The 13,145-nt window shown below is 48.0% G+C and overlaps 1 protein-coding gene across 9 annotated transcripts in view; it reads left to right on the forward strand.

Annotated features, from left to right (window-relative positions):
- The window catches only part of RUFY3 (RUN and FYVE domain containing 3), a 46,108-nt gene that overhangs the window by 30,650 nt on the left and 2,313 nt on the right, over positions 1 to 13,145 (forward strand). For 5 of the 9 annotated variants that reach the window (XM_054066406.1, XM_054066409.1, XM_054066408.1 and 2 more), the window contains 9 exons: positions 1,557 to 1,649; positions 2,384 to 2,464; positions 2,769 to 2,936; positions 3,200 to 3,297; positions 6,398 to 6,517; positions 9,086 to 9,188; positions 10,855 to 10,934; positions 12,210 to 12,237; positions 13,067 to 13,141. In XM_054066406.1, the coding sequence (XP_053922381.1) occupies positions 1,557 to 1,649; positions 2,384 to 2,464; positions 2,769 to 2,936; positions 3,200 to 3,297; positions 6,398 to 6,517; positions 9,086 to 9,188; positions 10,855 to 10,934; positions 12,210 to 12,237; positions 13,067 to 13,141 (846 nt within the window). The other 4 variants (XM_054066411.1, XM_054066414.1, XR_008449875.1 and 1 more) reach the window with 3 other exon arrangements.

The following is a 13,145-nucleotide window of genomic DNA, read 5'->3' on the forward strand; positions in this document are numbered from 1 at the left end:
GAAAACGATCATTGTAGAGAAAACATTGTTCAAACTGAGCAGGAAAAATGTTTGGTATGTGAGCTGTAGGTGTAACCAAGGTTTTAAACTGATATTGTAATTCATAAGTGCTTTTATGCAATAATTAATACATAAGTGCTGATATGCAATTCATAGCTTGCATGTAATAAAATCTTCTGGGGTTGATTCCTTGACAAATGGGTATTGGGAGGTCTCATCTGAACGGTTTACAGGACCTATGCCTGCAGTGCAAATATGAATGGGAAGATCTGTTTTGCTGTTCTCCCCCATTAGAGGAGGCCTGTATGTCTGGTTATTGAGCATTTACTGTAATGGATGTGTTCCCAATGATGGGACACGTTAGCAGTGAAAATGAGTTTCTCCACTCTTGCAACTGAGGAGTAAGAAGTGCTTTTTACAACTAAAATATTTAATATTAAAGGTGCTCTGCAGCAGAGGCTCCCTTTCTTAGTGCTACTGTAATGAGTGGCTTTGGATTAATTACCAGCAGAGTCTGAACGCTGTGCCCGTTGGGCCTGGTACACATGAAATCATTTGCAATATTGACTGAAGTAGTTTTTGGTTTTTAATAATTTACTTGCTTATGTCTTAGTGAAGTCTGTGTGCAGCTCAGAGTAAGAATTTGAGTGACACTAGAACACTGTGCCAGCCCGGGCTGTTAGCAGGGCGTAGTTCATAAACTGCTCCCATTGTCACCTCAGTTTGTGCATTTGGCTTGAGCTGCACCAAAGCCTCATGCTTGCGCAGGGGTAATTTCTGTTTGAGTTTGTCAATAACATTGCACATCTCCTGGAATGTGTCTCAGCTTTTCTTGTGTGCATGGTGACTTCAGGTAGGGTTTACAAAGCCGGAAGGGGTTTCTGAAGCTCTTTTGGCCTTTGACCACCCACTCAAAGTTATCTGTTAGCCTGCAGTGATACCGTCACTGGGAGTTCCTGCAAGGCAGGCCGCTTGTCTCATGAAGGTGGTGTGTGCTCCTGATCCTCCATTTCCAGCCACATCCTCATCTCGGAGGTTTTCATCATGTTCCTCTTGCCCAGATGCTTGGGCATCATGGATCTCAGCTGCGATACTGAGCACTGTACTCAGCCCACGGAAGCTTTAGCGAACTCCTGCAAGCATTCTATCTCCAGTAATACATTCCCATTGTCAGATGTCAACAAGAATTAACTGCCATGTGGTCACATCTTTGCTTTTTGTCATCTTTGGCAAGGGAAGGGCACTGGAGTGAGGAGTTCTGGTGAGCTGTGCTAAATACGTGTTATGCAGACCCTATGACTTTACTGAAAGATAGGAACCAAAAGAGGCTGGGAAGTCTCCGTCTTAGCTGATCCTGGAAAATCCATCACTCTGGCACTAGTTGGTGATTTTTCAGATAGTCCTTCTCCATGGCAGAGGCAAAGTTGTCTTTTGCCAATCAAATAGGTTGTTTTGTCTTTTTCTTTGCAAAAAATGTGTACAGAAAATGTGAGAGAGGGAAAACAAGCAGTCAGGTACGGTTTTGTTATATTACTGTTGTTCCATTGTCTTCACAGCTCGCGGTTGCAAACAACAGGATTATTACACTGCAAGAAGAGATGGAACGGGTTAAAGAAGAGAGCTCCTACATCCTAGAGTCCAACCGTAAGGTCGGTGGGTGTGAATGATCACTGAACCTTTGGGCAGTCCCAGCCCAAACTCAGCCGAGAACTGCGTGTTTGGAAGAGATTTTATTTCCTTGTGTATCTCGCACAAAAGCTGGGATAGAGCAGAGGGACTCCAGGTGGGCCTTCTGCAGAGGGCAACAGATGGACCCCTTCCCCAGGGAATCCTGCCTGGCCGTAGCCGATCAAACTGTGAGCGTCCGCAGAGCCAAGGGCTCACACGGCATGACCCTGGCTAGCTGGGCAGGGGTGTCAGAACAGACAGGAGGAAGCTTCATTACTGAGGGGGGGACACCAAAATGTGCAAGTAGGAGGTGTGGGGTTTTGGCCTGGAATGCTGTCCTTTTCGGGAGTCGAGGGGAATGTTCTACAATCCTCTTTTGGAGATTTGTTGAAACTGCTAATAATTACAGCAGATTCTGCGTTAGTTTTAAACCCCATAAGGTCATGTTCTGAGGATTTGTAACCATGCTTACTATGAAAGCTCTGGCAAAAGGTCAGTCTGTGCGTTTAATGTGTATCCAAGTGGACCCAGCACCTTGGGGAATGGTGAAAGATTTGTTTCACCAGGCAGCAGCATGCTGCCTTCATGGGATGGAGCTCTGTGTTATGATAGGTGTGGAATTTGTTTTCACAGTGGTGGGAAAAGCAAATAATTGGCAAATGTGAGAGTTAGCAGTACAAAATGACAAGCTAATTGGGTGCCTTCATTAATTTAGGTCGCTAAAGACAGAACTGCTGATGGACAGGCACTGACTGAGGCACGGAAACAGTTAAAGGAGGAGACTCAGCTGCGACTGGTGAGGATTGTGTGAGCCTGGTGCTCCCTGCAAATGCTTTTTCATGTAATAACTCGATCACTTTTAAAAATGCTTGACCGGTGGATTTTTTTCACTCTTGCCCACCTGCTTCAGCCTGATCCGAAACAGTCTTGTCAGAAGCACTGTTAATTTTGTGGTCTTCTATGGGTCAGATCTGTAACCGTGACCCTGTGGCAGTGCAGCACGCTTCCGGGGAGCAACTGTGTTGACCCAGTGTGTTAATCCAGTTAACGTGGGTTATCTAACAGAGGGAAGGGAAAGCTGACCAATCCATATGTTCCAGGATGTGGAGAAGGAGCTGGAGGTGCAGATCGGGATGCGGCAGGAGATGGAGCTAGCTATGAAGATGCTGGAGAAAGATGTTTGCGAGAAGCAAGATGCGTTGGTGGCACTCAGACAGCAGCTGGATGATCTCAGGGCCCTAAAGCATGAACTCTCTTTCAAGCTGCAGGTAGGGCCATTATTAAATCAAATGCAATAAATTCCAGGTAGCAGTGATAGCTCTTGCTCTTTTTCTCGCCCTACTACTGTCTGCTTTTTTGTGGGGCCCAGCTGTGCCCTGCAGCTGTATGGCAAGATGCTTGTCCTCAAGATATTGCCCTGACGTTTGCTTTCTGAGCCACCTTCTCCTGCCCCTTTGGTTTCTAGTGCTTCCGTTCGTGTGCCACATGATTTTTCATGGCTTATTTTGGTTTTACTGCTACTTTTTTCCAGAGTTCAGACATGGGAGTGAAACAGAAGAGCGAATTAAACAGCCGTTTGGAAGAGAAAACAAATCAGATGGCTGCCACCATCAAACAGCTTGAACAAAGGTAAAACATGCAACTTTTACAACTATAAAATCATGCGTATATTCCAGCGGTTGTGTTTCACTAAACCCTGGGTGAAGCAGGTGAGAGCCCAAGGACACCAGAATCTGGTTCTCCAGATCTCTCGTTTCGAATAAAACACCAAACTGAATCATTCTCATTAGGAACAACTTTGTGCGTTCTGAGGGAGGTGAGATTGAAAACTCCTCGCAACAATGACAAGAGGAAGGTTAGAGGGCAGCCTGACTGTCACTCGGTTTGATGAAGGGAGCCCCTCAGTATAATATCCATCTGGACGGGGTTCCGTCCGTGGTTCCATCCTAATGACTGTGTGGCTCTCATGCTGCCAACCTTCCTGAAACCAGGAGGGCCTCAGTATCCCGGTCAGATGGGTTTGAGGAGGAGCAACGCTTTTGTCATGTTCTCAGAGCCAGGCTTTGCCGTTGTTGGGGCCAGGTTTAGAATTCCAGTCTCTGAATTGCCTTGACTGTCGCAGGAGCTCTGAGAAAATCTGTAAAAATGCAGCTCTCAGCAGCACATCTGGGACTTTGTGAGGAGGCAGTGCACTAAATCTTCTTCTAGGGTTTATATTCTGAATCTTTTTTTTATAAAAAAGGTTGTGTGTAGAAAATGTATATTTTGAAATGTTTTGTCATGCCTCTCAGCTAATTGATCTGCTCTTGTTCTCTTGCTGTTCTTATTTTTCCATTTTCTCATCATCCCCCTTCTGCCTTACTTATACAGTGAAAAGGATTTGGTGAAACAGGCAAAAACCTTAAATAGTGCAGCAAACAAACTGATCCAGAAGCATCATTAGACATTTTTCTGTCTGGTCGCCTCACAACTCTGACATCAGAACTCATTTATGAGGGGAGAACTTGAGAATTGCTAAAAGCAACAGTTAAAATGTTGTCACCTAAAGTTGATTTGGCATTTGCTGAATTTTTAAAATCAGTGAATTTTTCTTCAGAGATTTAGAGTCGGGTATAAAAATCCCTACCTTTATCATTTAAACCGTGTTGAAGTACCGATGAGCTGGCCAAGAAACACACCAGAAGAGCCCAAGGAATGGGAGAGGTGTGGCTCTGTACACCCCAGTGATGCTTATTGTATACAGCCGCACGAGTCTTCCGCATTTCTGGATCCTAGGTGTGTTGGACAAGCCAACATCAGGCTGGCCAGCTCTGGAAAGTTGGCTAGTTTTCTGTGTTACCCTTTTTGTGAAGTAGATGACAAAACGCATCCCTGGAAGTTGTTGAAAGTAGTCGTGTGCGTCCCCCAAGCTGTTACCCGTTCACTTCTGTTCTGTGGGTTCAGCCCCAAGTCTGAGCCAGACGGGCTCGAGTCGGTAGCTCGTTGCCGCTCAGACCAGCCCTCTTGTAACCAAGACTGCTCCTAACGATTTGGCCTTAGTGACTTGGCGGGAGGGTGGGGACTTAGGACTTATCCCTATTCCTTTAAACTCCATGTGTCCAGAATTAGTAGCTAGGTGTCTTAGAGTAAAACGATAGTGGTGAGTCCAGTGGAAACCTCCTTATCTTTGCGTTGCCTTCTACCTCTGCCATGAGTCCCTCCAGAATATATGTTCTGGTTCTTCCCGACCTGAGGAAGCTGAGGAGAGGTGTTTTGGTATATCTCTCCTCTTCCCAGAAGGGCAAAGTACACGTTTTATGAAAAATAATCTGATTGTTAGTGTTGAAAAGAAACAAAACCAAGCAAAACTCAAGAAGAGAACAAAACATGTGGCGGTGGGGAGTGGAAATGGTCATTTGGTTTTTGACTATTCCTCGTCCAAGTAGTAAGTGATTTAAATGGAAGAGTTGCCTTTTACTATTACACTTCCTTCTTTTGCTTCTGATCTCCTGTTGCTCAATACAAATGGAATTTGCTAATCAAAGAACGGCTAAAGCCTGGAAATAACTCCAAATAGGTGAAGTAATGGCCAATTTAATACCACAGTGCTACCAGCTGTAGCTTGGACTATTAGAAACTAATATCCTCTTCCCTGGGGCCATGTGATCTCACTGTACCAGCCTTCCACAAGCTTTAGGCTGTGAGTGCTCCTAGAGATGGTTTCTCTTTCCAGAAGATCACTTGGGGGGTTTCTGTGTTGAATAAGGAGTTTCTGTTTTGGTGAGGTGCCGTAGAAGTGCCCGTTCTCCCTTTGCCCTGCGTGATGGTGCATTTGGGCAGTGGGTGGCAGATGGGACTGAGAAGCTGCTGGGGAGAGAACAGCTCTGGATTCTCACTAGGTGCCCTTCAAAACCTGTGAGGCTTGGCCTAGTCCTCCAGGACGCAAGCGTCCACCACCTCTTAGCTCGTTGGAGGGACTCCTGCACACAGGCAGGCTGGGAGACCCGTGTCAAACCTCTACGCGATGCCTGAGTCTCATGCTTGAAAGTATATACTTAACCTGCAGTAACCTATAACTAGAAATGCGTTTTAACTGCCTGGAGTAAAAAAAATCAGTAAATGAAAAGGTGGACGCTTCCCTCCAGACATCCAAACAGCAAGTTAGAGCAGTGACACACACCCCCCAACCTCTCCAGCAGGGCTTGGGCTGGCTTTGTTTGCTGTCACAGCAGCAGTAAAATAAGACAGAATTAAGGGCCTGGCCACTTCTGGTGTCAGGCCCGAAGCGGAAGCACTTTGGTGTCCGGACGCCTGGGGGCTTGAGCCAGAGGGTTAGCGCGTGAGAGAGACCAGGAAAATGCACTAATTCCCAATACAGTAGCTAACCTGTCGCAAGTTCCAGTTACACGTGTAAAGCTGAAATGTAACGTACATTAAAATCAAATTTGACTTAAAATTCTGTGTACTTGAGGTTTGCTTTGAATCTGGATAACAGTGATGTTTTATGTTTTCCATCTATTGGCTGTAAACTGTAGTAATAGAATAAAAAGATTGAAAATCAGAGCTTCTGCCTGGTTCACCTACATTTTGCTTTGCTTTCAAGTGTTTTCCTCCTTTCCATTGTTTTTATCATTCCTTTATTTTTTTGGCTTTACCTTTTCACTGGGTTTTTAATTTGTTGGTTAAACTCGGTCTTCCTCCCCACCATGGCTTTTGTTTTTTATCACAAGTTCATGTGGCTCAAATCCAGATTGCGACAGGCAGAGAAGGAGCGGCAGTTGGCCCAGCAGGACAACCGGCTCTTCAAGCAGGAGTTCGGGGACAAAATCAACAGCCTCCAGCTGGAAGTGGAAGAGCTCTCCCGGCAGCGGTGAAGAAACCCTTTTCTAATCTATTTTCTGTCCTTACCGCTTCTGATGAAAAGCAGGCAGAGTGATGGCAAAAGGCGAGAGAGGTTGGTGGCAGAGGGAGAAACAGGAGGCAGGCGTTGACTCTGAGCAGGGGAAATGCTTTGTGAGGTGACCAAGCATTTAGCATTTCAAAACTACAATTTGAAAAATGAGATTGGAAGAAAATGCAGAAGAGCTGCATGATCAGCAGGAAGCACCAGCAAAAGTGCGGGTCCTACATGGCAGTGGAATATCAGATGCAGGCAGCAGAGCATCTCTTGAGTGGAAAGGATGTCAGTATGTTTTTCTGAGCAGGGAGATGTCCCTGGGGCTTTCTGTAGTGCAGTTAGGTTTGTTGGGATCCGCTGATAACCGGGTTGTGTGGAAGCCGACAGGGCAGAGCTCACAAATGTGGGACGCTGGGTAGGTCTTCAACCTGTGCTGAGGTTGTGCTGCGGGCTGGCATTGGCTGGATGTGCACTTTGGAATGCCAGCAGGTCTCTGCTGGCAGCACAGACCTTTCTGATATTGCACCAGCCCTTCTGCTGTAATCCCATAGCTTGGGATCTACAACTAATGTTTAGCTGCTTGTCGTTAGCTAAGTCCTTACCTGGAGCTGACCCCGAGGGGTTCGCAGCAAGGGCTGTCTGTCCTGGCTGCCAGTCTCACAAACAGTGCTGTGATTTCATTTCTTCTGGCTGAAACTGGTCTCAGTTTTGGTTTTGCTGGGAGGGAACCAAAAGGTCAAAGCCAGATATAAAGACCTTGGTGAGAACTGTTGTGTTTTACTTGTGTGTCATCAGTTTGCTGGTATCAGGAACGCAGAGAAATCCTCTTATGTTAAAACAGAAGAGCATCTCTACTCCTGTAGCTGGGATGCAGCCTCAGTTTGCTGCAAGGTCGCTGGAATGAATTCTGTGCAGGCATTGCTGGATGCAGGGGTTTTTTTGTCCCCTCCTCCCCTCCTGGAACGGCTTTTTGTTTCCTGTTTCAGAAAGTTAGAGGGTACTCACAGATTCAGCAAATGGCTGTTCTCAGAGATTGCTACGCGGTCTGGGTGCGCGTGGGTGAGCTGAGCAGTGCTCCTGGCTGTAAAAGCATCTTCTCTGCTTAAGCACCTTACACCGAGTCAGTTTAACTCGGTGGAGCTGCCTGGGGAGGAGGATATTTGCAAGTTGGTCTGGTTTTGCATCACTTGACTATTTTTGGTTCCTTCCTCACGCAAGCTAAATCGAGGTGACGGTATGGAAATGATGGAGCCTCCTCCACTTCCCTGCTGAGCTGGGTTTCTAAAGCAGCGAGTTGTTGGAGAGTGCTGTGGCAGCTGGTGAGGAGCCTGACTTGATTTATATTCCTCTAAGAGGCAGTGAGGCGTTTTGTGTTTGTGGAGGTGTTTTTAAATCCAAGTTAGAAACAAGAATTCCCTTGGTTGGTTTGGTTTTAAACATGAGTGTGGACGAAGGCTCATTTTGGGAGTAGGTCTCCACCAGCTTTGCTCGCGTCAGTTAGGCTCTGCAGTTAATGAGGCTGGAGTCATCAGGAGACTGTTGGAGCAGTGTGGAGGCTAACAAGGGTGATGATGGATAACATTGGGTTTAACTGCAGTGGGGATTCTGATTGTGCCACTGCTGTCACCAGCCGATCCCCAGTTTCCAGGCTTTGATGTTGGAGGCAGGGGTTGTTCCCTGTGGCAGCTCCCACCTTTTATGTGTAAGAGTTTCAGTTCCTGGTGCTTGAGTCCCTGATGGTCCGTGTGCTCCGAGTGCTTTGTGGCTGTTGGGTGCAGGCAGGCTGCGGTTGTGGCGGTTGAGGTTTCGAGTGGTGCTTCTCTTCAGCCCGATTCTGGCTGTCGGGCCCTTGGCTGCGCCTGTTCAGCTGCCCTCCAGCGTGCGAGGGTGCCACGCTCAGCCACATCTCTGTGCCCCGGGGCTTGTGTGCCACAGCACACACCGCGTGGGACCGGCACCGGTGCTGAGCAGCAGCCCCGGGAGAGCACGGATCGTCCCTTTGTTAGCAGTTAGGCTACATGGGGAGCTGATTGCAGCCCTCAGCTTCCGTTGCTCCGTGAGGACCAAGCCCTGCTTTCAGGTGAGCTATCAGAATTCCCAGTGCTTGCAGGGAGGAGCAGTCCCTGTGTCCTGCCTGCCCAGCTTTGGGAAGTGCTCAAGGATGCTGGCTTTGGTTTCGGAGCCCATCCTGAGCAGCTAGCGTGCCGAAGGATGGCTTTTTGAACAGGGCTCTGATAAACTGTTCTGTAATAGGTGAATAATGAAGTGGTTTTTAGGATTGGCTGACATACCCAACAGGTTTATTTCCCGTGAATTTGTGCTGGAATTGTAATAGGTGAAGAACTTTTAGATTTTCTGTCCTGACGTATTCTGCCTTAACATACTGCGAGACAGATTTTATTCAAAGAGGCGGCGGTTTCACCTCTTGAATTGGGGTTCAGTTGCTGAAGTGTAGAGCGAGGGTTAAATTAGTTCTTAGCTTTCCATGTCAAGTGTTACAAAACCACAGCCTTCACTAACAATTCCACCTCCATATCCTAGGAGCCACCTGGAACTGGAACTGAAGCGGGAAAGGGACAGATGGTCACACAGCCACCACCCCGGCCAGGAGAACAAGAAGGGTGCAAAGACTTGGCTGAGACAGGTAATGTGGCCTTGTTCTGCTTGGATTGTGTTTGGAGTACGGTTTCATTTTGCTCATTTGCTTTTCCTGAGCTTTATTAGGCGATAAACACATATTGTTAATGTGCCACAAAAAAAAGAGCTTTGGAACTGTTTTTACCTGCAGTAAATGGGCTGTTCATTGAGTTGAGCTGCACAAAAATACCACAAGCATCAGGCTTTGTTGCAGAGCACCGATTTCCCTTTCCAGGCAGGGTCCGTGACAAAAGCTTGACAGTGATGGTGATTTTCCTCACTGGTTTAACCAAAGCCCATGTAATACAGCAGGAGAGATGCTGTGCCCCTCACAGCTTATGAAAGCAAACTTGTTCAGGTTCCTTTTTCCCATTGTAATACAGGAAATCCTCCCAAAAGAGGTAAATAGTAAAACTCGGGAGACAAAATTCTCTTGAGGGCATCACAAGTCATGTTCAGAGTTGTTTTAGCTCTGCGCATTTAGAGAATTCAGTGTCCTTTAAAGCAAAGTGCAGAGTTCATCTCGAGAGAACAATTCAGTCCCCAAGTGAAACGCCCTTTTCAGCGGGGAGTTTGCCTTGGAAGTGGAGATCTGCCCTGTTGCTTTCTCTGTAGGAGGAGGCCGGCTCTCTTGCCGGGAATGGGCAGGAAAAGTGTAGTTTTGGGGAACAGAGTGATGAGAACTGTGAGGCGGTAGATGTTGTTTCCACAATTCTCATGTGTACTGTGAGTTGCTTTCCCTGGGCTCCCCTGGGCTGCTCGAACCATTCTGGTTTACCTTTTATCAACCAGTATTACACATAATTTCAGCCAAGTCAGTTATTGCATTGTGGTTCACTTCTCACACGTCACGTGTGCTGTAGGAGAACAGCTATGATCCGGTGCAAGGGATTGGGAACAAAGTGTGGTGCAATTGGCCAGGAAAAATGAAATGGAGAAGCTGCCGTAACTGGGCAGCTGGAAGCAAAAGGCCGAGCGGCTGCTTGTCTTTGCTGCCTGGTTGGCAGGCTGTTCCCTGGCTTTGAGACCAGGATACTCGGTAGGTGAGCAGTGCAGCACAAGCCGGGCGTTCCCGCTGGGGGCGAATGCTGCACCGTGCACCACAGCGCTTTCAGAGAGGGCTTCTGCCACACCTCTGGGACCTGGTGCTCGAGCCAGTGGCAGAACTTCTGTTTTTAGAAATGGAAGAGCTTCAGAGGCCATAGTCACACCACGTGTGGGGGATTCAGCCAGGGCTTGTGGACGGCTGGGCTTTGACAGCCACGATCCCCTGTGGAGCGCATGGATACGTGGCTCGGGCTATGACCCACGGCTCAGCTGGGCAGGATTTGTTTCCTTTCCTGGCTGAGAGGATTTGTCTCAGTGATCAGTCTTTAAAAAGCCTGTTCAGCCCATCTGCCTTTTCAGCCTCTGCCGTGTGTGCGGAGTTTCCTGCAGGAGACCATCGGGCATGTGGGAGTCCATCCCTAAAATGTGAAGTCAGCATTTTGCCCACAGCAAAAGGAAAGCAATTGGAGCCATTCCTGGGGTGGCTCAGTGTTTGTACGCTTTTGTGTGTCCAAACGCAGCTCTGTGCCAACAAGGGGCGGTTCAGCATTCCCAAAATAGTGTGGAAGGGGGAAACCGGAGTCTTTGTATGGTTCAGCTGATGGGTAAATGTCTCCTTTTGGCAGGATGGGAAGCTCAAAGTACAGGAGGAAAACACCAAAAGGAAGCAGTTGCTGAGAGAGGAGAACAGCGTCCTGCCACACAAGTACGGAAGGGAAGAAATCTCATTTTTGCCTTCTCCTTTTCTGAGTCCTCATTCCCCTTCTCTAATTTCTTTGGTGATGGGAAGTTGGGAATAGTGCACCTTCCTTTTTTCAACCTTTTGCCCTTTGTGGAGGTCTCTCTGCTGATTTCGAATAGCTCTCAAAGGGAAGGAGGAGGTTCTACCGCTTGTCATCAGTGGTTCTGGGTCTGAAAAGCTGTGTCTTTCTCCAACTGACCTTTGGATTTGTTTCTGGATAAATCTGCTGTTGACTGCTTTTTCTTACTTAACGAATCTTCCTAAGCCACGCACTGCAGGGACCTGGACCTTTGGTACTCGAGAGCAAAGACCGTGGGTGAGGGAAGGGAGAAGGGTTGGGGGTTCGATGGCGTTCAGAGCGAGTAGCCAGCGGCTTCCGGACAAGAACAGAAGCAGCTGGAGAAAGAGTACGTGAAACAGTATTTCAAAGAGGTGGTTGTACACACAGCTGTTCAGGTAGCACAGTTTGAAACTCAGCATTACAGACGACTCTTGTTGTAGGGTTTGTGTAGTGTTGGAAAGCTGAGTTTCACATTTGGGTTTAAACGTTAAAAGAAGTTTTAAAAGCTCCCGGGAACAGCTCTGTGATGAGGGCTTTGCTGGGAGGTGGTAACAGCCTCTGTGAAGCACCCTCTGAATACCAGTGAGAAAACAGTGTGCTGACACAGCGCGGTGAACACTACCGTGGAGTTAATCACAAAACTGGTGTCTTAAACATAGCGGAAGCTCAATTCCCACCTGCTTCACCAGCTATTAAAAACCTCCAAGACCTGAGGTGCTTTTTACCACTGTTTCACTTTGTGTTTGAGGGTCGGGCTGCTGATTTGTCCAGAAGGCCTCAAAACACAGGATCGCCGCCTGTTCCCAGATGCTGGAGGGGATCAGACATTTTGCAGCGACACATTTAAAGCTGGTTTTAACCCGTTTGTACTATGTAAACAGGCTTTTCTGTGTTCATAATCCTTTCCTCTGCTGTCCTGAAAGTGTTTTGCAAGTTCTCCTCCCGCTTTTCCCGTTGAGCCAAGACTGCTGCATGTCCAAACCCGCTCCCATCCTGCCCAAAACAAAGCTCATAAACACAGGGCGTCCATGCGAGCAGGCTTGGCAGCGTGGTTTTGAGGAGCCAAGCCCAAAAATCTCTATGGATAGAGTTCTAAAAACAGGTGTTCCCTGATAATCCAGATGTTTTTCTGAAGTGCAGCGGTGCTGGCTCCCAGTGACGATGTGCTTCTCTTGTAGGTTACCGAGCGGCACGCAGGAAGAGCAGGTTGGTGATGCTTTTTCTTGCCTTGAATGACTGAAAGAGCGAGGGCGCTGCCGCTGCGGCCTCTTCCCTGCCTCAAGTTTGTCCTTGAGGTTTGGCCTTGGTGAGGATCTGTCTGTAGAGCCTGGAGCAGCAGTTGTTCCCTAGTGGAAAAGTGCTGCTTATCTCACTAGAAAGGCTGGCAGCGCTGCGCCTGCACAAGTTCCTTTTGCCTCCTTAGCGCAGCCGTGCTGGGTTTTGAACTAATATTAAATCCATTTTGTAATTCCTTTGCCTCATGCCTTTCCCGAGTTGGTGTGTCTGGAAAGAGCAGTGAAAGCGTAACATCATGGAAACGGTGGTGTTAAATGCCGTGGTCTGGGCTGGGGTTTGGCTCTGCCCGCTAAAGGCAAGGGGTGTTTTAGCAGTTGGTTTGTTTTTCCCATGTGTGTTGGATAGGCCAGAATCCATTCTCTGTCCCCGGGTGCCTGGCAGAGCACGGCCACACCCCTTGGCTCTCAGTGCAACGCTCACGTTGTGTCCTGTCCCCTGCCAATTTCTGCATCCCTCAGCTCTGTAACGCAGGGGGAAAGATCTTTAGTTCCCACCTTGCTGCTGGGCCTGCGGCTTTGATCTCAGCTGGAAATGGAGCTGCCGAGCTGCGCTTCCCCGTCCACCGTGTGGTGCAGCTGCAGATCATCCTGCAAAGGCTCAGTGGGCTGGGGGGAGGGAGGGGTTAAAAACACCACACCGTGGGTCTTCCTCCTGGGTGTAAGATGGGAGCAGTGCTGACACCGGTGCCGTGTGAAGAAGCGTGTAAAGCAGAACATCTTGGTTTTCACTTGGGGTTTAGGAGCAGCTGTTGGGACCCGGAAATACTGAGATGTGCCAGCTCTGCCAGGAGGAAAGCAGCCGGAGCAGAAAAAAGGTAA

The sequence above is a fragment of the Cuculus canorus genome, chromosome 4, assembly GCF_017976375.1.
Source record: "Cuculus canorus isolate bCucCan1 chromosome 4, bCucCan1.pri, whole genome shotgun sequence".
Taxonomy (NCBI): Eukaryota; Metazoa; Chordata; class Aves; order Cuculiformes; family Cuculidae; genus Cuculus; species Cuculus canorus.